At 59.6% G+C, this 20,182-nt stretch overlaps 2 protein-coding genes across 4 annotated transcripts; one reads left to right on the forward strand and one right to left on the reverse strand.

Moving 5' to 3' along the window:
- On the reverse strand, nucleotides 1-17,863 carry PSD (pleckstrin and Sec7 domain containing). 3 transcript variants are annotated; one of them, XM_007963968.3, is made up of 18 exons: nucleotides 16,893-17,863; nucleotides 15,730-15,788; nucleotides 13,427-14,163; nucleotides 13,059-13,161; nucleotides 11,897-12,263; nucleotides 10,840-11,268; nucleotides 9,451-9,645; nucleotides 9,217-9,297; nucleotides 8,777-8,889; nucleotides 8,119-8,177; nucleotides 7,918-8,007; nucleotides 4,292-4,335; nucleotides 2,404-2,594; nucleotides 2,241-2,311; nucleotides 1,959-2,116; nucleotides 1,650-1,794; nucleotides 1,223-1,366; nucleotides 1-811 (listed from the first exon to the last, which is right to left on the reverse strand). In XM_007963968.3, the coding sequence occupies exons 1-18, from the start codon at nucleotides 17,063-17,065 to the stop codon at nucleotides 581-583; spliced, it is 3,390 nt and encodes a 1,129-aa protein (XP_007962159.2). In that variant the 5' UTR covers nucleotides 17,066-17,863; the 3' UTR covers nucleotides 1-580. The 3 variants fall into 3 exon arrangements, 2 of the variants coding, with proteins under 2 accessions (XP_007962159.2, XP_072875400.1); XR_012094042.1 differs by lacking the exons at nucleotides 1-811; nucleotides 1,223-1,366; nucleotides 1,650-1,794; nucleotides 1,959-2,116 and having other exon boundaries at nucleotides 2,404-2,539; XM_073019299.1 differs by lacking the exons at nucleotides 1-811; nucleotides 1,223-1,366; nucleotides 1,650-1,794; nucleotides 1,959-2,116; nucleotides 2,241-2,311 and having other exon boundaries at nucleotides 2,568-2,669.
- FBXL15 (F-box and leucine rich repeat protein 15) lies at nucleotides 16,060-20,171 on the forward strand. The gene is made up of 5 exons (XM_007963967.3): nucleotides 16,060-16,442; nucleotides 18,074-18,204; nucleotides 18,378-18,531; nucleotides 18,820-19,325; nucleotides 19,838-20,171. The coding sequence occupies exons 2-5, from the start codon at nucleotides 18,152-18,154 to the stop codon at nucleotides 20,025-20,027; spliced, it is 903 nt and encodes a 300-aa protein (XP_007962158.1). The 5' UTR covers nucleotides 16,060-16,442; nucleotides 18,074-18,151; the 3' UTR covers nucleotides 20,028-20,171.
- The last annotated feature ends 11 nt before the right edge of the window (nucleotides 20,172-20,182 follow it).

Here is a 20,182-nt window from a genome sequence, read left to right on the forward strand (position 1 = left end):
GCAAGTCCAGAGCAGTTTTAATGGGGGTGGAGGCTGTACAAAGGGCAAGGCCCACTGAAGCGGGGAAAGCCAGGTCGTGCTGCCCCCGGCCCAGGTATGGGGCCTTGGCATGGACGCCCTTCCTCCACCTCCAGCAAGAGAGAGGGTGAGCCCTTGGGGAGGAAGGAGGGGAAACCAGCTCAGCCCCAAATCCTGGTCTCTGTCCAAGCCAGGCCCCAGGACAGAGGGGGTACTGCTGGTGTCAGGGTGGGGTGGTCTCAGCAGAAAGCAGAAATGGCATCAGGCCTCTCCCACACAAAAAAAAAGCATCAAAAGTTCAGGGGCGCTAGCCCCTCCCACCCCCGCCCACCCTGTAAGAAAAAGTGCAAAACATTATCACAAAAAGGGGCTCTCGGACGTGCCCCTAGCCTAGGCTCCTGAGGCCCAGGCCCCAGCCCTGCCCTGCCCCGGACACCGCGTCCGGCGCGGTCGGGCCCTAGACCGGGAGGCCCTCGTGGGTGGCCCGAGGCCGGCCTGGGCTCAGGCAGGGCCATGTCATCCTGCAGGTGCCCAGCAGGCACCCCCCACCCCAAACCTCATCTCAGGGCTTCCGCCGCCCACTGCCTGCCCCTGGCCGAGGCTCTGAGCTGTGACGCTGAGCCCGGGGCTGGCTGGAGGGTTTGGACTGCAGGGAAGGACTGGAGTGAGAAGGAGGGAGTCCGTCCTCTGTGCTCCCGGCCTGGGCCAGTGCTGCCTCCACTGCATCCAGCTCCTCGCTGCCTGCCTTCAGCTTGACCCGAAGCAGCGCTGCATAGGTGCTATAGCGCGATTTCTGAGGCAGAGGGGCAGGGGCTGTGAGAGCCTGTTCTCTGCCTTCTGCCCATCCCACCATCTGGACCAGGGAGGGCTACCAGCAGGGCAGGAGATGGCAGGTGCCCGCCCAGGACTGTGGGATGGTCCCATGCAGGCTGGTACCCTCTCTGGGCTCTCCTGGGACCATCATCTGTAACCTAATGTGTCTTGAGCCTTTACTAGAGCTGGGGAAATGGCACGCTTGACATACGCCTCACCTTGAAACCCCAGTGGGTGTCAAATGTTATCCTTCTTGCACAGAGGAGGAAACTGAGGCTTAGATTAAGCAACCTGCCCAAGGACCTCTAGCCGGTTCCACTCTTAGAGTTCATGCCCTTCACCCTAGTGTGGGCCTGTGTGTGTGGACAGAGGCGCAGGCAGGGAGGCTCACCTCAAACTCCAGGTAGGCCTCCTTCTGCCGCTGCTCTTCAGCCTCCTTGCCCCGGCCCTTCTTGCCCAGCTGGGCGGCTCGGTGCTCCCGCAGCTCACTTGCCATGGCCTTCAGCTTGGCCTCGTGGGTCCGCACCTGTTCCTCCTAGTGGCCAGGGGGAGGCATGGCCATGGTCACTCTGCCCTATATAGTGCCTCTGTGCAGATTTTTAAAAAGATGCCCCTTCCTTTGGACAAACACTATGTTTGGGTTCCCAGCTGGCAAGTGGGACCCAGTGGGGGCTGGATTTCAGCCCCTGCTCACCCCTGTGGCCAGCATCCTGGTGCAGGGGACATCTCCACGATCATACACAGCAGTCTTGAGTGCAGTGGGCCTGAGCCTAACCCCCTCCATCCCACTGGCACCAGGTGGACAGAGCTGGGGCTACCTGCGAGAGGCGGGTGGCAGCGCTGGGCAGGAGAGGGCGGCTGAACTTCTTTTGGGAGCTAACAGCAGCTGGGAAGGGGGGCGCAGAGAACATAGCGGCTACTACATTGATGCGCGTGATCCAGGACTGCATCTGCTCCAGGCTCCTGGGGAGAAAGCACAGCCCCTTGGGACCTGGGCCCAGGGTTTCTGTCCCAGGATGCCAGTCCTGGCTCAAGTGTGGCCTGAGAAGGAATGAAATCCAGAGACAGGGAGGGGAGCATGGGAGGTGGGGGAAGGGGTCCAGGATGGGCAGGAGGAGGGCACTCACGGGGCCTGGAAGAGGAAGACCCGCCAGTCAGCTGTGCGCAGGTAGAAGACGTGGGGCCTCTTGCTGTAGTCACTGGCACGAGTGGCCAGGGCATGGTGGATGCTGATGGCATTCTTGAGCTCCGTCTCTGAAAGGGCCTTCCCAGGCTTGTACTCCTCCTGCAGGGGTGCCCATCTTGTCCTGGCCCCAAAAGCAGCCTGGCCCAGCCCCACCTATTCCCACCCATCCATCACCCACCAGCCAACTCAGTCCCAGCCCCAGCCCCCTGGCCTGGCCCCACACCTTCTGCAGGTAGAGGATCATGCCCTTAAGGATCCCGTGGAAGCTCTTCCAGCCCCGCTTGCCCCGAGGTGCTGCAGAGAGAAAAGACAGGTCAGGGGACCCTGGAACAGGCCCACTCCCATCCATCCCCCAGACGCCACCCCCCCACCACTCAGCCACGTACTCTTCCTGCAGTCAGGGTCTGCGTGCACCTTTCGCACCAGGGCCCCGTGCTTGTAGACAGCAGCCCCGGGCTCGGGAGTCAGGTCCAGGAAAGGGCTGGAGCCGCTGCCACTGCCCCCGCTGATCCGCTTGATGACCTTGGGGTTGGGGTCGGCCAACTCAGACAGAGAGCGTCTCAGCTCCTCCTCGTCTCTGCAGGTGTGATCACCTCAGAGGGGGCTGGCCGTGGAGCCGTGACCCCCACTTCAGTTCTGGCCTCTGCCTGCCCTGGAAAAGCTCACCCAGTGTTTGTGGCTGGGGGGGCTCAACCTGAGGGTCCTGTCATGTCTCCAGCCTCAGATCACGCCTCCCCAATGTGTAGTTCTGCCCCCTCAGAGCAGGGCACTTCCCTCAGAGTTCCCCAGCCTAGAGCCACCACTGTCCCTTCCTCCCATCAAGTAGGGCCAGCACTATCCTCTCCATTGCTGCACACCCGCAGCCCTCACGCCCTTCGCCACCAGGACATCCCCGGGTCTGCCTCTGCTGGCTCAACCACATCCAGCCCCGGGCTTTGCTCATGGCTTGTGGCTAAATGGTAGCAGATGGAAGAAGTAGCTTCCTAGTGCCGCCCCCACCCCAACCCCATACATCCTGGTCTACAGGCTCAGTCAAAGAAAAAATCGGATTCTATCTTGTCACTCCCTTGCTCAAGAACCTGCAGTAGCTCCCTGTTGCCTCCCATATGGAGCCTATACTGCATCTCCCCCAACACTGTTTTTCTCCATCCCAGCCAGGCCTGCCTTCATTGGTTCCCCACCCCATACTCATTTCAGCCACCACACCTTTGCCTCCCAAATTCCAACTTCCCCTTTCCTCTTCCCAAATGCTGCCCCAACTTCATGGCCCCAGTCTCAACCCTCCAAAAGCCTTCCCCGATTGCCCCCTGCACCCTAATCCTGAGCTGTGCCTCCCCTGAGATCTCCAGTGACTGGGAACTCCCAGCTAACTGGGCAGTGAGGGAGTCTCAGTGGATAAAAGCAAATCTGAGTGATCTATGAACTGTGAAAATAAGACCTCTACCCTCAGACTGGGGACTCCAAGGCCCAAACTGGATTTCTTCCCTCAGACTAGGCTCTTCCAAGACATGCTTATGAGTCTCTATGTTTGTTTTCTTTTCTTTTTTTCTTTTTCTTTTTCTTTTTTTTTTTTTTTGAGACGGAGTCTCGCTCTGTTGCCCAGGCTGGAGTGCAGTGGTGCAATCTCGGCTCACTACAAGCTCCGCCTCCCGGGTTCACGCCATTCTCTTGCCTCAGCCTCCTAAGTAGCTGGGACTACAGGTGCCCGCCACCACGCCCGGCTAATTTTTTGTGTTTTTAGTAGAGACAGGGTTTCATCATGTTAGCCAGGATGGTCTCAATCTCCTGACCTCGTGATCCACCCGCCTTGGCCTCCCAAAGTGCTGGGATTACAGGCGTGAGCCACCGCGCAAGGCTGAGTCTCTATGTTTCTATTGGAGGTTGCCAAGAACAGACAGCATGGTTACTTGTTTTGTTCTGTGACATCTGGGCTCCCTAGGACCTGAGAGGGCCTCTTGTACTGCTGGTCAAGGCCCTGCTTCCAGAGGCTTCTGCTTTTCCACTAGGGTTGCCAGGGGACCTCCCTTTGATGTTTCAGCACCTCTCCTCCCACCCCAACCCACTTGTCATAACAACTCAGCTAGAGACAAGATACAGAACCCCAAATTCAGGCAGACATCTCCAAAGAAGGAAGTGAGGCAGCCTCACTGCCTCTCATGGCCTCTCACTCTCCTCCCCTGCCCCACCCAGGGCCCACCCCAGCTCTCTCAGCCTCCCCAGGCAGCCCCTTCCCCATGCCCCATCTTAGCCCCACCACACAGCCCTGGGACTCACATGGCCCACTGCAGCTTCTCATTCTTGATGGAGCTGTACAAGGCCTGGGGGGGTGGGGGGAAACAAATTAGGGGGTTGTGGGTCAGTACCCCAGTGTCAGAGCTTAGAGCCTTCCCCTCTCACTTGGGAGATGAGCCAGAACTAAGGGCAAAGGGCAGCAGGATATAATGACCAAGAACACAGGCTCCAGAATGGAGACCCAGGCCCGGCTCCACCACCTGAGCTGCATGACTTTGGGCAAGTATCCATGGAGAGGAACAAACGTAGTAACATGTGGGCACAGGCAGTTAGCACAGGGCATCCCGGCACAAGGCTGACGCACAGTAAATGGTTGTTGCTATTATTATCTTTATTGTTGTTAAGGGGCTGTCCTGCTCAGATCCTAGGCTGGAGACGCACACCCCTGGAGGGAATGGGGAAAAGCAGCCCAAGAAATTCCCCTTCCCCCAACCATGCGCTCTGGCCTGTTTCCACAGGATGAGCCCACACATAGCATATGGGGAAACTGCGACCCCACGATAGAGGACTCGCCCTCTCAGCACCTTCCTTCACTAATAGAGAGCACACTATCATGGCTCCCAACACCAAGACAAGCTGAGGCCTCCCCCTAACCCTGACAGCCCCAACAAGCCAAATGCCAGGGTGGTCCAGCGCACTGCCCATGTGCACACTTTCTCACCAGAGAGCGAACACTCATCTAAAAAGCAGTGGTTTTAGCTTCCAATTCCTGCATAGCCCAAACTCTGTGTGATGTGAACCAGCCACTTCCCCTCTATCCAGCTGGCCTGGGGACATTTGGGGGTTCCGGGGTGGTCAGAAGAGAGAACAGGCTCCAGGAGTGGCATGGGGTCCCCTCTTCCCTGGAGTGGCCTGGAACATGGGTCCACGCCAGCGCCTCCAACTGTGGGGGTACTTCCGTCAGCCTGTCCGTGAGTGGGTGTGTCCCCAGCATGTGCATGTTGGGCTAAGTGTGTGGCGTGTGATGCTGCCTGCATGTGAGCTGGGTGCAGTGGTGACGTTGGCAACTTCCCTGTGATGGGACAGCCTCCCCTTCACTCCTCCCAACAAACCAGTCTCTGACTCTCTCACTGCCCACGGCCATGCCCAGCCACACGGCAAACCAGGCATCCCAACTGGGCACACACTGTTCACACCCTTGTCTGAGGATGGGTGTACCCCACAGCCTCCAACCCCCGCTCCACCGCCTCCAGCACAACCAAGGCAAATCAACACATAGACCTTCCAGCACACACCCAGTCAAAACCCAGCATGGCTCAGACCCTTAATCCTCACTCACCAACTCTCTGGCCAGAAAGCGGAAGCGTCCACCAAGATCCAACCTGCAATCCTTGCCTCCAGCCTTCTAGTTCATCCCCTGCCCTGTCTCAGGACCCCTTCGGCCCACCACCACACCTTCTTCGAGGGCCCCGAACCCCATCGGTGGGCCGCAAGTCATATTCAATCTAGAAAACCCTCTTCGGTGAGGCCCACCTTGGTCCCAGGGTCTGTGCCCTCCCTGCCCCCCGGCCTGTGCCCACCTCTGGCTGCCCCTGACCTCTGTCCCTACCAGGCTCTGCCCTCGGTTCGCGCCGCCCTCAGTGCCTCCCTCAAGCCGCCCCCTCAGTCGCCCCCCAGCCTGGCGTGGGCCGCGGCCCCAACGCCCTCACCGCCTTTTTCTTCTTGCGGCTCTGCAGGCGGCTGACCACCAGGTCGGTGTAGAGCACCGGCTTGAGGCTGCGCGAGCGCTGCGGCCAGCCGTAGCACAGGGTCTCCGCGCCGCGGTGGGTGCGCCCGTAGCGCACGGAGCACAGCGAGCGCGAGCGCAGCCGCCCGGCGCTGCTGTGGATGCTGTTGACGCCGATCATGCTGGCCCGGCCGGCGCGCCGAGGCCCCCGGCCATGCCCCCGCCCGCCCTCGGCCCCCGGGCCGCCCGGACGGCCCGCGGACCGCTCCCCCGACAGCCAGCGCGAGCGGCGCGGCCCGGCCCCAGCCGGCCCGGCTCTCAGGGACGCACGGAGTGCGCGGCGGTGGCGGCGCTGTCTGCTCTGCGGCTGGGCTACAGCGGGAGGGGGGCACCGACGGGAAGGGGAGGGCGAGGGCGGGGGGCGGGGATCGCATGAAATGGAGGCGCCGGATCGAGAAGGGGGCCCTCCCCGCACGGCCACTGGGAGGAGCCTGGGGAGGCCAGCGTGGGTGGCAGCTCCGGGGAGGCTGGGAGCGCCGCTATGCCTGGGGCTGTGACGCTGGGCGGACCCGGCAGGGTCTGGAACTCCCTTCTGGCTCGTCTGGGTTTGGGTGGTGGGAGGCGAGAGGTCGGACCACTTCCCTGCGGCCCTTTTCCACTGAGCCAAGAGGGGCCTCGAGGGAGGACGAAGGCAGGGAAGGAACAGCCCCGACTTCATGCAGCTCACCCGCAGATACCCCCCATATATAGATCCCAAGTCACGTAACACACCTCGATTCTGACGTACACCCCAACAAACCAGACGCACCAGTTCACGGTCACCCCAACTCGCAGACACTACCCATTCAGATGGACACTTCAAAACTTACAATCTTTAGCTCACAAACATACACCCCCTACTCAGAGGCATATGGCATACCTCAGACACGGCCAATTCGAAGATGTACACCCCACCACACATAAACATCCAGCCTACACCCCAACTCAGACACACACTCTAAATCGTAAGCCCTAAAACACAAACACACCAAGCCATACAAACCCTTGATTCACGACGCCCGGGCACACAGATGCAACTCAAGCATACGCCCCAGCTCACCATGGACTTTCCCTCTCGGATACACCCCAAACTCAGAAGCCCAGCACCCCAAGCTCACAGACACGCCCTGGGACACTCCTGTGCTGTTACATGTATGTAGTGGCGCAGAGACACCTTTGTCCAAGCCTGGGGGTTTCTTCAAGTGAGTCCAGGCCTCCCTGGATAAACTACCACCACATCAGGGAGAAGAGTGAACCCATTGGACGAGCCGTTCCCTTCTCCCACCGGCACCAGCCCCTACATATCTGACCCCTCAGCTGTGGGTCATGGAGCTGGCGCCTGGGAACGGGGCCTGCTCACAGGGAGCCAGAAAGCAGTTTCTAGCTCCAGCTTTGCGCTAACTCGCTGCCAGACCTTGGAAAAGCTTAGTCCATCTCAGGCCCCTCTCCCTCTGGGTCCCTGCAGCGCAGCAGCACCAGGAGGGTCTTTTTGGCTGTCCACGCGGCGGGGGAGCAGTGTGGAGTGTACCCCCACCCAATCCCGGCCCCGTGCAGGGACCTCCGCAACTCCCGCCTTCCACCCCAGCACACACTGGAGGAGGGGAACTGATGAAGGCAAATGCAGGGGCCTGGGCCGCCTGCTCGCGTGTTTTCCAGAACCGGGTTCCCTCCCCGGCCGCGCGCAGCCGCGACCGCACGCATGTGCGCCATGTTCCGGGAGAGCCTGCGCGTGGGGCCTGGGGAGGGGGTGGTCCCCAGGCTGAGTCACGAGAGCCCAGGCTCCCGCAGCAGTAGCGGGGGCCGGCAAGCCCCAGCCCTGCCCTCCCTTGGACTCCGGACTCCGTCGCCGACTGGGTCCTCCATCCTTCCCCTCCAGCAACTTCTACCCTGCCCCGCCCCCCACCTTGAGCAGCTCCCTAGGGAAGTCGCCGCCGTCATTGAGGCCCTCCAGGTTCCCGATGAAGTCCCCGCAGGTCATGCGCTTCCCGATGTTCTAAGGGAGGCAACAGAAGCCTGTGAGTTTGGAGGGCCCTTGGCCTCCCAGGTCCTGAATGTCTGGCCAGGGGTTTGTTTTCTGGCTCCTGCCCGCCCGGCCCCCACTCACGTGGCCGTGGAGATCGGTGTTGAGCAGCATGAGCGCACAGGTCAGAGTGTGGGCGCCGTCTAGGGGAGAGCTGACTTTCAGCCTTGGCTGCCTCCCAGGGACCCTTCCCACAGCCATATTCCCCAACCTCCCAGTTCATCTCCACCTGCTTTGGCTGGCAACCTCCTACCTCCTGAACCCCATTAGTGAACCCTCCCTACAAAGAGCTCCTCTTCCAACAGATCCCTCAGCAAGGACCTAGCCCTCTTCTCAGGACCCGTCCCTGGCTCCCTCAGGTACTGAGGGCTGCCCACTAGTTGCCCCAACGTTCCCTTGCCTCTAAGCCTGGACCACAAGAAAGTGAACCGCAGCACAGTCCTGTAGACCAGGGCAGCCAAACAGAAACCCCACTCCAGCCAAGCACTGGCCTGCACAGGCATGCAAACTCCTGCCTCTTCATAGCACACTCAACCCTAGCAACATGCCTGTCCACATGTAGAGTTCCACATACATGCAGCCATGACAGCACTGTCTGCACACTTTCAAGTTCACATGCCTACACACATGTATATCCATTCCCTGCTGTACACACACTCATGCTCTTGTACACACACACAGGGCCCAGCCCATTTTGCCTCTGTGGCCAGCTAAGAACCCCCCTGCTCTCAGAACTCCTCACCCTCTGAGGACAGGGCTTCAGGATTGCACTGGAAGTATCGCTGGGAGAAGTGGGCCAGCACGCGCTCTCGTTCCTGGGTCTCACCCATTAAGGCCAGCTCCTTCAGAAACACCCTGGGGAAGGGGTAAGAGAGGGTTGCCTAGCAACCAGGAGTTTCTACCCTCTGTCTCTGGGGTGACAGGTGGCTTTGAGGGTAGAGCAGCTGGGGTGGGAAGGGGAGGAGAGAAAGGGGATGAGGGTATGCACCCTGACCATTCACCCATCACCCCTACCCAAGGTCCCTTTACCAGGCAGCTCTGGACCTTGGTCATGCCCAGCCAGCTTGGGAAGGGTGAGGTCAGGACAGCTTGTGGGGGACAGAGGGGCTCAGAGGAGGCATCCTGGGGCCCTAACATGAAGCCTGGAGAGTGGGGGCTGTCCTCCAAAGGGTCAACACCCACCTGAGAGCTTGGTCCAGAGTCATGCCCGTGAAGACAAAGAACTTGAGGTACTCCCCAGCCACCAGTTTGCTGAAGTCATTGCTGTGGGCAGGATAGAGAGACAGGTAGGGTCTCAAGGGGAAGCGCAGGGGGTCAGGTGGGGATTACCCAATGACCTGGGGACATTAGATGGAGAGCTGCCTTCAGGATGCACTCCCTCTGACCCCATCCTCAGTCCCAGCCTAGTGGCTTTACTTCTTGCCAAGGTGCCGGGCCACATCAGCCTTCCTGAAGCCATCTAGTCGGTACAGTCTCTTGGCCAGGCGCTGTGCAGCCTCCAGGTCCGCTTTCTGCCCATTGGACAAGGTGTCTGTGCTTCCCAGGGCCAGCCGCTCTGTGCTGTCCAGCTCTGAGTCTGAGTCGGACACCAGCTGGCTCAGGGGTGGTTCGCTGCCGGGATAGAACACCAGCTCAGGCTGGGGCAGGGTCCTTAGGAGCCATCCAGACCCTCCTTCTGCCTCCAGGCACAGAAGGTGGAGAAGGGGAGGGAGGGAGTGGAGGGACATGGGAAAGCATTCTTCTTTTTCCCTGGGAAGGAGATTAGATTCTCTCCATCAGCCTACTCTATCATTACCACCTCTCTGTGGAAGTCCTGCCTTAAATCTAACCCACATCTATCTTGCTGCTGTGGGAGTTCTGGTTGCTTCCCCAAGCTCCCAGGGGCCTACATTTGCTATTAGATGTAGATTATCTGTTCCTACCTTGGCCCTACACAGAAAATAGTCCTTTGTCTCTTAGACTATGGACAAAGGTGGAATAGATGGACTACTATGGAGGAACTGTGGAGGGTCAGGGAAAGATTTGAGGGCAGCAGGGATACTGGTCCGAAGGCTTTCCCCCTCCTGCCTTTTAGGGAGAGGAGCCTCTCCTTGGTGCTCCCCCTCTACCCACACAGAAGCAGGCTCTGGAGTTACGGGGTTAAGGGTCAGGGTGCGCACCCTCATTCCCTTTCTCTCCTCCCCTTCCCACCCCAGCTGCTCTACTCGCAAAGCCACCTGTCACCCTAGAGACAGAGGCCGGAAACTCCTGGTTGCTAGGCAACCCTGTCTCCCTGGCCACCCCCTCCTGTTGCCATGGCTTCCATGACTGAGAGGGTAGCTGGCAGAGGGGAGAGCAGAAAGGTTAGACTGTGAAAGGACTTCCTGGAGCTGGACGAGAGATGCCTGATTGGGCAGGGGCGACATGGGAGGGAGGTAGTGGGAGAGGCTGGTGGCTGCATCTTTGGTGAAGCCTCCAGGCTGGGTGGGGGTAAGGTCACAAGAATTCTGAGCAGGCTAAAGACTGCCAAGGGAAGAAAGAGCCCTCCAGGAGAGCAAGAAGGGTATTCTCCGGGGATCCTTCAATGCTGAATCATGCTTTCTCAAGCCACTGGACTTGAGACCAAGAGAGGCACTGTGAGGAACTCCCCCTCACAGCTAATGGCAGTAGTCCTCCAAATGGGAAAACAGGATCTGCATCCCCTAACCACCCCTACTCAGGGGTCAGGAATATAAACTAATCCTCACACTCAGGATCTGTCCCTTACAGCAGCTGTTTCTGGAGCCCTGGGAGCCTCAAGTCTGAGGGACAAAAGGAATTACTTACCTGCCAAGGGGTGCTGCACCCAGCCCAAGGCTGTCCTCTGAGTGGCAGGGACTAGGGGGCTCCCTCCCTGGGGCCAGCTTGGCTCTGGCCTCTGCCTCCTCCTCCTCCCCTCTCTGTGTCCAAGGACCATCAGCAGCAGAGCTGGTACCAGAATCCGGTTCAAGAGGGGCAAGTGGGGCGGGAGCTGGTGGGTCAGGCCGGGGGGCAGGGGGTTGGGGAGGCAGCTCAAAGGTGAAGAAGGGGCTCTGGGTTGGGCCAGGTGAGGCCAAGGCCTCCAGCGAGGCGAGGCTGGTATAGGAGGTGCCTTTGGCCCGGTGTGACTCCAGGATGGCTTCGAACACACAACTGAAAGAGTCAGGCCCATCAGCCGAGGGGCTGGTCCCAGGTAGAAAGGGCACAGGTGACTTGAGAGGCATCCGGCTCCCTGGCCTGCAGGGGCAGGGAGAAACTCTGATTAGGGGCCCAGATTACAGGGCTCGGGCAGAATTTCACTGAACTCTCACACTGACTCTGCTTAGGGGATTATCATCTCCTTTTCACTGGCTCCTGCCCACTAACAAAAAAGAGCCTCCAGGGTAGGGGACCAAGCTATTCAGTGCCCCCTGAGGCACACCAGCCCTACCAGTCCCCAGCACCCAGTCCCCTCCCTCCCTGCTAATCTCCCTTTCTCCTCATTTTCCCTGATCCGCTTCCCTCCTGCCATCCCATTTCTATTTCTGGCAACATCTTAGGAGAAGATGAGGCTCCAAGCGACACTGGGGTGTGAGACGGAAAGGAATGTCCCCACACTCCCCACTCTCCCACCAGGATCCGGACTCATGCTCCTGTGATCCTGGGCTTGACTGCGGCCTTTGGCCTCTCACCCTGCCCCCTGTTCTGCTTGAACCCCTGGCCTCTTTGCTTCCCACATCCCCAGTGTTCTGCCAAGCCTCAGGCCTCTGTCTAGAATCTCCTGCTATACACAATGCCCACACCCATCTCTATCCCAAGCCCTTTGAGCCCCGCTCTGCCTGTATGCCAATGGGAAGCCACTTCCTTCTCCCACTCCCCCACTCACCGGGCCCCGTCAGAGGCCTCAAACACCTCGTCATCCACATCTTCTTCCCCGCCTGCCTCATCCTCGTCCTCATCCTCATTGCCACTGCCGAGGCTGGGATGAGGGTCAGGGCGTAGGCCAGGCCGTGGGGCAGGTGGGTGGGCAGTGCCTGGTGGACCCTCAGAGCTGGGCTGACTTTCAATGGCCGAGTCAGCCTCCTCCCGCTCAGCCAGCACCTCATCGATGTCAGTCTCGCGGTAGCACCTCAGGGGCACCGTGTCCAGGTCTGTCTCTGAGTACTTGGCCGCTTGCCCCACAGCCACCCCAGAGCCCTGCCTTGAGCCCACCCCAGGTGGAGATGGGGGGGCCTGCTCTGGGGGCTTAGCACCTGTAGTGTGCATAGGCATCCAGGTCAGGAGGTTATCCACATCAGTTCCCTGTCCTAATTCTGCTGTAGGAGCTCTGCCCACTGCCTCATATTGGTAGGAAGTTCTCTCACTGTCTAGCCACCATTCCTCCTGCTACAAACTTAGCTTGTTCCTGGTGCCAGTGGAGCTCATTTTAAATCAAGTTCTTCTCAAATGGCTTTGAGGAACTGGGGGAAGACCAGTCTTTTTCTTTCTCTCTTTCTCTCTCTCTCTGTCTTTCTTTCTTTTTTGAGGCAGGGTCTCACTGTGTCACGCTGAAGTGCAGTGGTGCAATTATAACTCACTGCAGCCTTGATTGCCTGGACTCAAGGGATCCTCCCAACCCAGCGTCCCCAGTAGTTGGGACTATAAGTGCACACCACTACATCCAGCTAATTAAATTTTTTGTAGAGACTCGCTATGTTGCCCAGGCTGGTCTTGGATTGCTGGCTTTGAGCAATCCTCCTGCCTTGGCCTCCCAAAATGCTGGGGCCACTGAGCCCTGCTGAGCCTCTTTTCTACTCCATGGAATGCCCCTCAATATCCTGCCGTCCCCTCCCTCCATTACTCAGCTTCCTCCAGGTGTCCCACCCAGTCCCTATCCTCCAGCCTCCCATCATAGCGCAGATGGAAAGATTGAGGCCTGGGGAGACATTGGCTGACTCAAGAGCCAATTCCAAGGATTAGGGGAAGTTTGAAGGAGGGCTCCCTACTGAGTCTCAGTTGCTGTGGGGAAGGTCCTGCCCTGTTCTCCCTGCCTCAGTCCCAGGCCTTACCTGAGCTGGGGGGGTCCAAGGAGCCATAGAAGAATTCCCATTTGGCTCGAGCGATTCTCTGGGCATGAGAGGAAACTTCCCGGGGGGAGGACCAGGTATCCCCCTGAGCCAAGGAGGGAGACACAGGCACCCAGAGATAAAACCAGACATACAAGGACATAAGAACATGGGACAGAAACAGAAATTAAAACATGCAGGGACAGAGATGGAGGTGCAGAGACACAGAGACAAACACAGAGGGCAAGAGAGAGGCAGATTTAGGACAGATTAAAGGATTCAGAGTGAACAGCAGACAAGCCCATGTCTGACAGGAGGTTAAGCCTTGCCCCTACACTGGAGGCCCCGGGAGCCCAGGGGAAGTTGCATACCTGGTTCAGGAATCCAGTGTCAGCAGGTCCTCTGAAGAGTGTGGCCAGGCGCTCAGGGGGGCCCCCAAGCCCATTGGGGAGAGAGGAGTAAAGGCCATCTGCTCCAACCTGGGGTGGGGCTGGCGGCCCATGTACAAGGTTCCGGCTGCCAGGTAGGGCGGAGCCTCCTCTGGCGGGGAGTGGGTCTGATGTGGATGCTTCCAGCCGTAACTTCCGGTTGGAGCCAGGCCCAAGGGCTGGGGTGGGCCTGGGAGGAGAAACCCCCCCCAGATCCCAGCTCCGACTCAAGCCCCCGGGAGCAGGTAGCCCATTCAGTGGCCTCACACTGGCCTTCTCCACAAAGCGGAAGATGACCACAGAGCTCTGGGCCCCGGGTGGGGGCTGCCCAGTGGGTGAAGAGGGTGCCCAGGGTGAGGGAGCAACACGGGGTGAGGGGGAGCCACGCAGAGGTGTACAGGGTGCTGTCACACGTCCCAGTTCCCGGCCTCGAGGACCTGGACCTGCCACTCGCCGTAGCAAGGAGCCTGTGCTGCCATACATGCTGGCTGGGGGGCTCTGGGGCACTGGGCCTTCGGGGAGCCAGCGGCGTGGGCATCGTGGTGGGGAGATGGCACAGTCGCCTTCCGAGCAGAAGCGCATGGCACCCTGGGCCATGCTGGGGCCGGGGGTCAGGCTGGGGGGGCAGGGATGGCGAGGCCAGGCGGGGAGTAAGGGGGCTGCATGCTCTTCAGACAGGCCTGTAAAAGAGGAAGGGGAGCATGGGGTGAACTGCCAAGGAGTTAGATGGACAGGACAGCAGAGATAGAGAAGGGAAGGTTGGCTGGGGCCTCTGAGTACCAGGGGCCTAGCTCATCCTGGTAATATGGGATCACTGATCCCACGCCTGGGGGCTACTTCCATAGAGGCCTGAGGAGAAAAGTGTTATACACCTGGTGGGCCCCTGGCTCCTTTCCTTCTGCCTGGGGCCCTGAGCATCACCCTGGGAGGACAGAGGAAGCAACTTCAGAAGTTGAGTGAGCCCGGAGTTCTTATGGCACTTTGGAGCTACTTCTGGAATGGGGGAAGTTGGTACTCCACCCTTTGGAGAGGGGGTGTCAGCCAGCTGTCACCATCATACCGCCCTGTGACCCCTATAGTCTCTCTTATGGAGGCTTCTCACTTAGGGAAGGGAAACTCAGGCCTCCTGGAAGGAGAGGGAAGAAGAACAGGGGTTATATAGGGATGCTGAAGGGCTGAGAGGCACAGCATGGAAGTGGGGAGAAAGGCCTGAGCAGAGGGTCCTACCCCCAATATATACATACTGAATGGGAAAGGGACATTCTTCTTCTTCTTCTTCTTTTTTTTTTTTTTTTGAGACAGAGTTTCACCCCTGCGACCAGGCTGGAGTGGAATGGTGCTATCTTGGCTCACTGCAACCTCTGCCTCCCAGGTTCAAGTGATTCTCTTGCCTCAGACTCCCGAATAGCTGGGATTATAGGCGCCCACCACTATGCCTGGCTAATTTTTGTATTTTTAGTAGAGACAGAGTTTCACCATGTTGTCCAGGCTGGTTTTGAACTCCTGACCTCAGGGGATCCACCTGCCTCCACCTCCCAAAGTGCTGGGATTACAGGCGTGAGCCACCACACCCGGCCAGGGACATTTTTTTCTTCATACAGGTACAGACAGGCACACACATACACAGACACACATGCACACACACACATACATAAGGACAAATATGTCAGTACACAGTTAAACACATTCATAGGCAACACCCTCTGGCACACACAGACACAGACACACACACACTGCTCAAAGACACACCCTCATGTACTCTCATAGTCATAACAAATACGTGTGTAATGAAAAGGCACATGCTTGTTTTACACACACACCATCATCAAACAGGAAGACACAAAGAGGTACCCAAATATATACACAGGCTGTCATTCTCCAGTGCACACAGAGGTCCAGGTGTATCAGACACTCACAGAGACCTACTGCTCACAGTCACATACACATACAGATGTACACATACAGATGTACACACTCAAGCAGGGACACACACCCTCCCCTCCCCCTCACCTACTAGGGTCTCTTGAGGGGAATCTGCATCATATTCCTCTCCTCTCCCTCTCTCCCCAGGGGTAAGACAGATCCCATCCGGGAGAGACCAGAACCAGGTAAAGGGGCCTCTGGTGGCAATGCAGGGGAGGGGCAGAGGTCAGGAGTAGCAACCCTGCCAGGCAGGTTCTGGAAGCTCAACGGGGTCCCAGCGCATACCCTGCGCAGCCCCAACTCAATGCCACCTCAGTACTCACCGCTGCTCGCCCAGAGCTGGGACCGAGGAGAGACAGAGGAGAGGCTGGGCCCAGCTGAGCTGTGAAGGCAGCGCAGCTCCCGTTTGCTCCAGGCCCGCCCGCCTCTCAGTCCCTCCCCCTACCCCCTACGCGCCGCTCAGGCAACGCTAATCCCCCCCACCCCCCGCCCTCTCCCAGGGCCTGGAGCCCCGGAGGCTGCCAGCCCCTTGGTCGCTAGGTCCCCGCTGGGCTCTCCCGCCAACCTAAGACCCGCCCCAGACAAGGAGGAGGGCGCATGGAACCCCTGGTTCTATTCCCCAGACCCTGACGTGCCCCACCCCACTTGTGTCCACGTCTGTCTCGCCCACCGCCCCTTGAGCCACACGTAAGGCCCGGCTGCACACGCGTGTCCCTCTCCAGACCCCACGCGTGTCCCTAGGAGGCTGCCACATGACCTGTTACATGCCACACGCGCTCCCGCCCCCACGAGCACGCGGCCGCGCCAAGTACACGGTATGGGTGTAGACTGGACCCGCCCCCTAAATCCAGGAGACCATCAACTATGGAAAGGAGATCTAGGGAACACCGTCTTGAACCCGCCAGGGGTTTTGAGTCTCGGACCCAGGAGACCCAACGGTGACCACCCTCCCAGGATGCAGCAGGGGGATGTTAAATCAGATTTCAGAAAGAACTTCCTTGCTGCCTGAGTTAGGTGTCGTCACGCCTGCCCAGGGGTAAGAGATGACCTAGGGACTGGAAGACCTGGGCGACAGGCAACCCTTGTGCCCTTGGCCAGGGTAGAAGGGGATCCTGCTATTTTAAGAAAGAGCCGCTCGAGTTACTATGGCAACTACTCTCTTTGGGAGGGCCAGGGAGGGCAGATGGTGACCTCGGAAGGAAGAAGGGGGTCTGTTCGGGCAGTCAGGGGGCGCGAGGACGTGCGAGGCGGGGGCGCGCGGGGCTCACCGCGGGGAGGGGCGGCGCGGACTCCGCGTGGTGCTGAAGGGGACAGCGCCAGATTTGTCGCACTGCGCAGGCGCAGAGGCGCGAACAAAGAGGGGAGGGGGACGAGGCGCGCGGCCGGAGGTGGTGCGCGCTCACGTGGCTCTATCTTTGCAGGGGTCAGTCCTCCCAGCTACCCCCTCCCTAAGCAGGCTGAGGAAGAAGAGGTAGCAAGCCCTCACCTAACTTGACCCCTTTCTTGTCCTTCCGCGCCACTAGCTTCTCCCTTCTCGCTGCCTTGCGGGGTGGGGAAACGTGGAAGGAATTCTGGGAAAACCAGATGTCTGGGTTCTCTATTCCCGTCTGGCTTGATTCTGGACAAGGCGCTTCCTCTCCAGGGCCTCGGTTTCCCCATCTTTAAAATGGAGAGATAGCATAGACCTGCCCACCTTTCAGAGGTGCCCGAAGCCCTGACGAGATAACAGATGAGAAGTGGTTTTCATTGTGATGAGCCAGCTGAAGTGGTTGCACCGAAGGAACGCCAGACCGTCAGCGGTGCAGCGGCCCTCGCGTCCTTCACATCCCCCTATACTCATCCCGTGGATGATGGGGGAAGGCACTACCCCTGGGGTCCCCCGGAGCGGATCCTGGGACTGGGACGTGGGGACGCGGTGAGAGGCAGTCTTGAAGCCGAGTCCAGAGGTCTGGGGCGTCACTGCCCCAGGGCGGACCCAGCCTCAGACCCTACAACTAAACCCAAGGCCAGCCGAGAAGCACTACCCCTGGCGGGCTGAGCTGAGCTCTCCTTCTTCTCAGGACTCTGGACCTTTGGAGGAAATGAAAGGGACCCAGTTGGAAATATAGTCTTTATCTGCGCCCCCTACGTCTCTCTTCCCCGGCGGAAACGCGGCCCAAACTGTTACGAAGTGGAAGAGGCTGGATAGCTCTTCACAATTAATCAGGAATGGGAGGTTTCAGCAGGTTTACTTGATGAGGGAAAAATTATAGCCTCACCCATTCATTCATTATTTCAACAATTACTTATTGAACACCTGTTACGTGGCAGACAGTAAGAGCCTGGATAGTTTCTCTCCGTTTTTCAAAGTCGCTAAACGCGACCAGAGGGCAGAGGCGAGGCTGGTAACCTAGGAGTCCTGGCTCCGCCCCCTCCGCGTTTGGCCTTGCCTGCTCCTTCCATCATCACTTCACTCAGAGGCGGCTACTGGCCCAAGAGGACGACAGAAGCCAGTCTCTGATGCCCACCGCATTCTCCAGCTTCGGGCCTCAAGCTCTGTAGCTGAGAAGGCGAGGCCTAATGTTACACCACCGGTCTGTTCCGCCTGCGTTTCGGGGTCTACCCGAAAAGCTTTCAGATTGGATCCTCGGTGAGACGGCACTCGATTGAATAGGTCTATCTCTACAGCCCAAGGAGGCGGGTTTAGCACGGCCACTCCAAGGCCAAAGCGAGAAAATCTTACTGCGCACGCGCAATATACAGCCGATGGAGCCACCGATGGAGCCGTCCGGAGGGGAGCAAGAGCCCGGAGCCGTCAGGTACCGAGTACCGGAGGGGCCGAGAGAGGGAAGACGAACCTGCGGGAGGGTATCCGAGCCGGGGCTGGGTCTGGGGGCCGCTCTTGGGAGCTGGGGCGCAGGAGCATAACGGAGGTGGACTCGCAGGTAATAGTGGCCTCGGGACGCCGGTGCCAACGCCCCTTTACTCGCAGGCTCCTGGACCTGCCCTGGGAAGATGTGCTGCTCCCACACGTCCTGAACCGGGTCCCGCTGTGCCAGCTGCTCCGGCTGCAGCGCGTTAGCCGGGCCTTCCGGGCGCTGGTGCAGCTTCACCTGGCCGGGCTGCGTCGCTTCGATGCAGCGCAGGTGAGCCGGGGGCTGAAGCCCCGCCCCTGCCTGGGTACCGCCCCGCCTCTAGCCCAGCCCCCAGCCCCGCAGTATACCCTTCTGGACCCCCTTGGGCCGTCGGGGCTGCCCGGGGAGGGATGCACGCAGCAGGGAGTACTCCCAAAGGGCAAGTACTGGGTAGCGACTCAGAGGGAAAGTGAGGTCTCTCCTGGGAGAGCAGGAGGCTGCCAGAAAAGAACTCAGGGGCGCATAGGCGGCTGAGGAGTGCGGGACGGGCTGAGAGTTGGGGTGCCTCCCCGCCCGCAGGTGGGTCTGCAGATCCCGCGGGCCGCATTGGCCTGGCTGCTGCGGGACGCCGAGGGGCTGCAGGAGCTGGCGCTGGCGCCGTGTCACGAATGGTTGTCAGACGAGGACCTGGTGCCGGTGCTGGCGCGTAATCCGCAGCTGCGGAGTGTGGCGCTGGGCGGTTGCGGGCAACTGAGTCGTCGGGCGCTTGGGGCGCTGGCCGAGGGCTGCCCACGCCTGCAGCGCCTGTCGCTCGCGCACTGTGACTGGGTGGACGGGCTGGCGCTGCGCGGCCTCGCTGACCGCTGCCCGGCCCTGGAGGAGCTGGATCTCACCGCCTGCCGCCAGCTCAAGGACGACGCCATCGTGTACCTGGCGCAGAGGCGCGGCGCTGGCCTCCGCAGCCTCTCTCTGGCCGTCAACGCCAACGTGGGGGACGCCGCGGTTCAAGAGTTGGCTCGGAACTGCCCAGAACTCCAGCACCTTGACCTCACCGGCTGCCTCCGCGTCGGAAGCGACGGTGTCAGGTGCCTGGGCCTGATGGGGCGGGAGGAGGGCAGTCACTTAGCCTCTGCTGGTATGGGGCGGGCTGTAGTTGTTAAAAGCCCGGACTGAGGCTTCTGAATCTTCCTGCAAACCACAGCACCCCCATTCTGAACAGAAAGGGCCTCTAGGGTTGCCTAGGCCAGAGAGCCCATAGTTTAAAAACTTTTTTGAACCAATATTTACACATTGGGAGATTTCACATAGAAAGTCGACTTCTGGCTTTTCTTCAACAAGGGGGAAACCTTGCAATCCTAGGTGGAGCTGAGGGCCGAGTTCCCCCTCTTAAATGAGACGGGAAGTCTCCAGCTCCCTGGAAGCCAATCCAGGTGCCTCCCTTGTGTAGAGACGGAAAAAGTATGCCCCTGCCCCGAGCTGGAGGGAGACTGGGATTTTGCCAGAGCCAGTCCGAGGCTGAGTGAGCCCGGGCTCCCACCTTACCCCACCAAGGGTGTGGTGGCTTCATGCCCCTAGCCTCACCCTGCTCCTCCCTCAGGACATTGGCCGAGTACTGCCCCGCGCTGCGCTCGCTGCGGGTGCGGCACTGCCACCATGTGGCGGAGTCCAGCCTGAGCCGCTTGCGGAAGCGCGGCGTGGACATCGACGTGGAGCCGCCGCTGCACCAGGCCCTGGTGCTGCTGCAGGATATGGCTGGCTTCGCACCTTTTGTCAACCTGCAGGTCTGACGCGCCTGCCAATCGGAGCACAGCTGGACTGTGTGGCTGAGGCTTGACACTGAGCTGTAGGGAACCTGAACTGTGGGGACCTCTGGTGAGAGGCCAGTGCCCTGCCCCACCCTGGAGCTTCAAATAAAGAGCTTTTTACCCCCTCTTGCCTGGTG

The sequence above is a fragment of the Chlorocebus sabaeus genome, chromosome 9 (assembly GCF_047675955.1).
Source record: "Chlorocebus sabaeus isolate Y175 chromosome 9, mChlSab1.0.hap1, whole genome shotgun sequence".
Classification (NCBI taxonomy): Eukaryota; Metazoa; Chordata; class Mammalia; order Primates; family Cercopithecidae; genus Chlorocebus; species Chlorocebus sabaeus.

Coding starts and splice junctions, on each gene's coding strand:
- FBXL15 (XM_007963967.3), top strand. CDS start 18,152: ATGGAGCCACCGATGGAGCCGTCCGGAGGGGAGCAAGAGCCCGGAGCC. Junction 18,532..18,819: donor GTCGCTTCGATGCAGCGCAG/GTGAGCCGGGGG, acceptor CCCCGCCCGCAG/GTGGGTCTGCAGATCCCGCG. Junction 19,326..19,837: donor GTCGGAAGCGACGGTGTCAG/GTGCCTGGGCCT, acceptor CTCCTCCCTCAG/GACATTGGCCGAGTACTGCC.
- PSD (XM_007963968.3), bottom strand. CDS start 17,065: ATGGGGAAACCGAGGCCCTGGAGAGGAAGCGCCTTGTCCAGAATCAAG. Junction 15,789..16,892: donor CAAGAAAGGGGTCAAGTTAG/GTGAGGGCTTGC, acceptor CTGCCTTCACAG/CTCAGCTGGGCCCAGCCTCT. Junction 13,162..13,426: donor ACACTGGATTCCTGAACCAG/GTATGCAACTTC, acceptor TCCTTGGCTCAG/GGGGATACCTGGTCCTCCCC.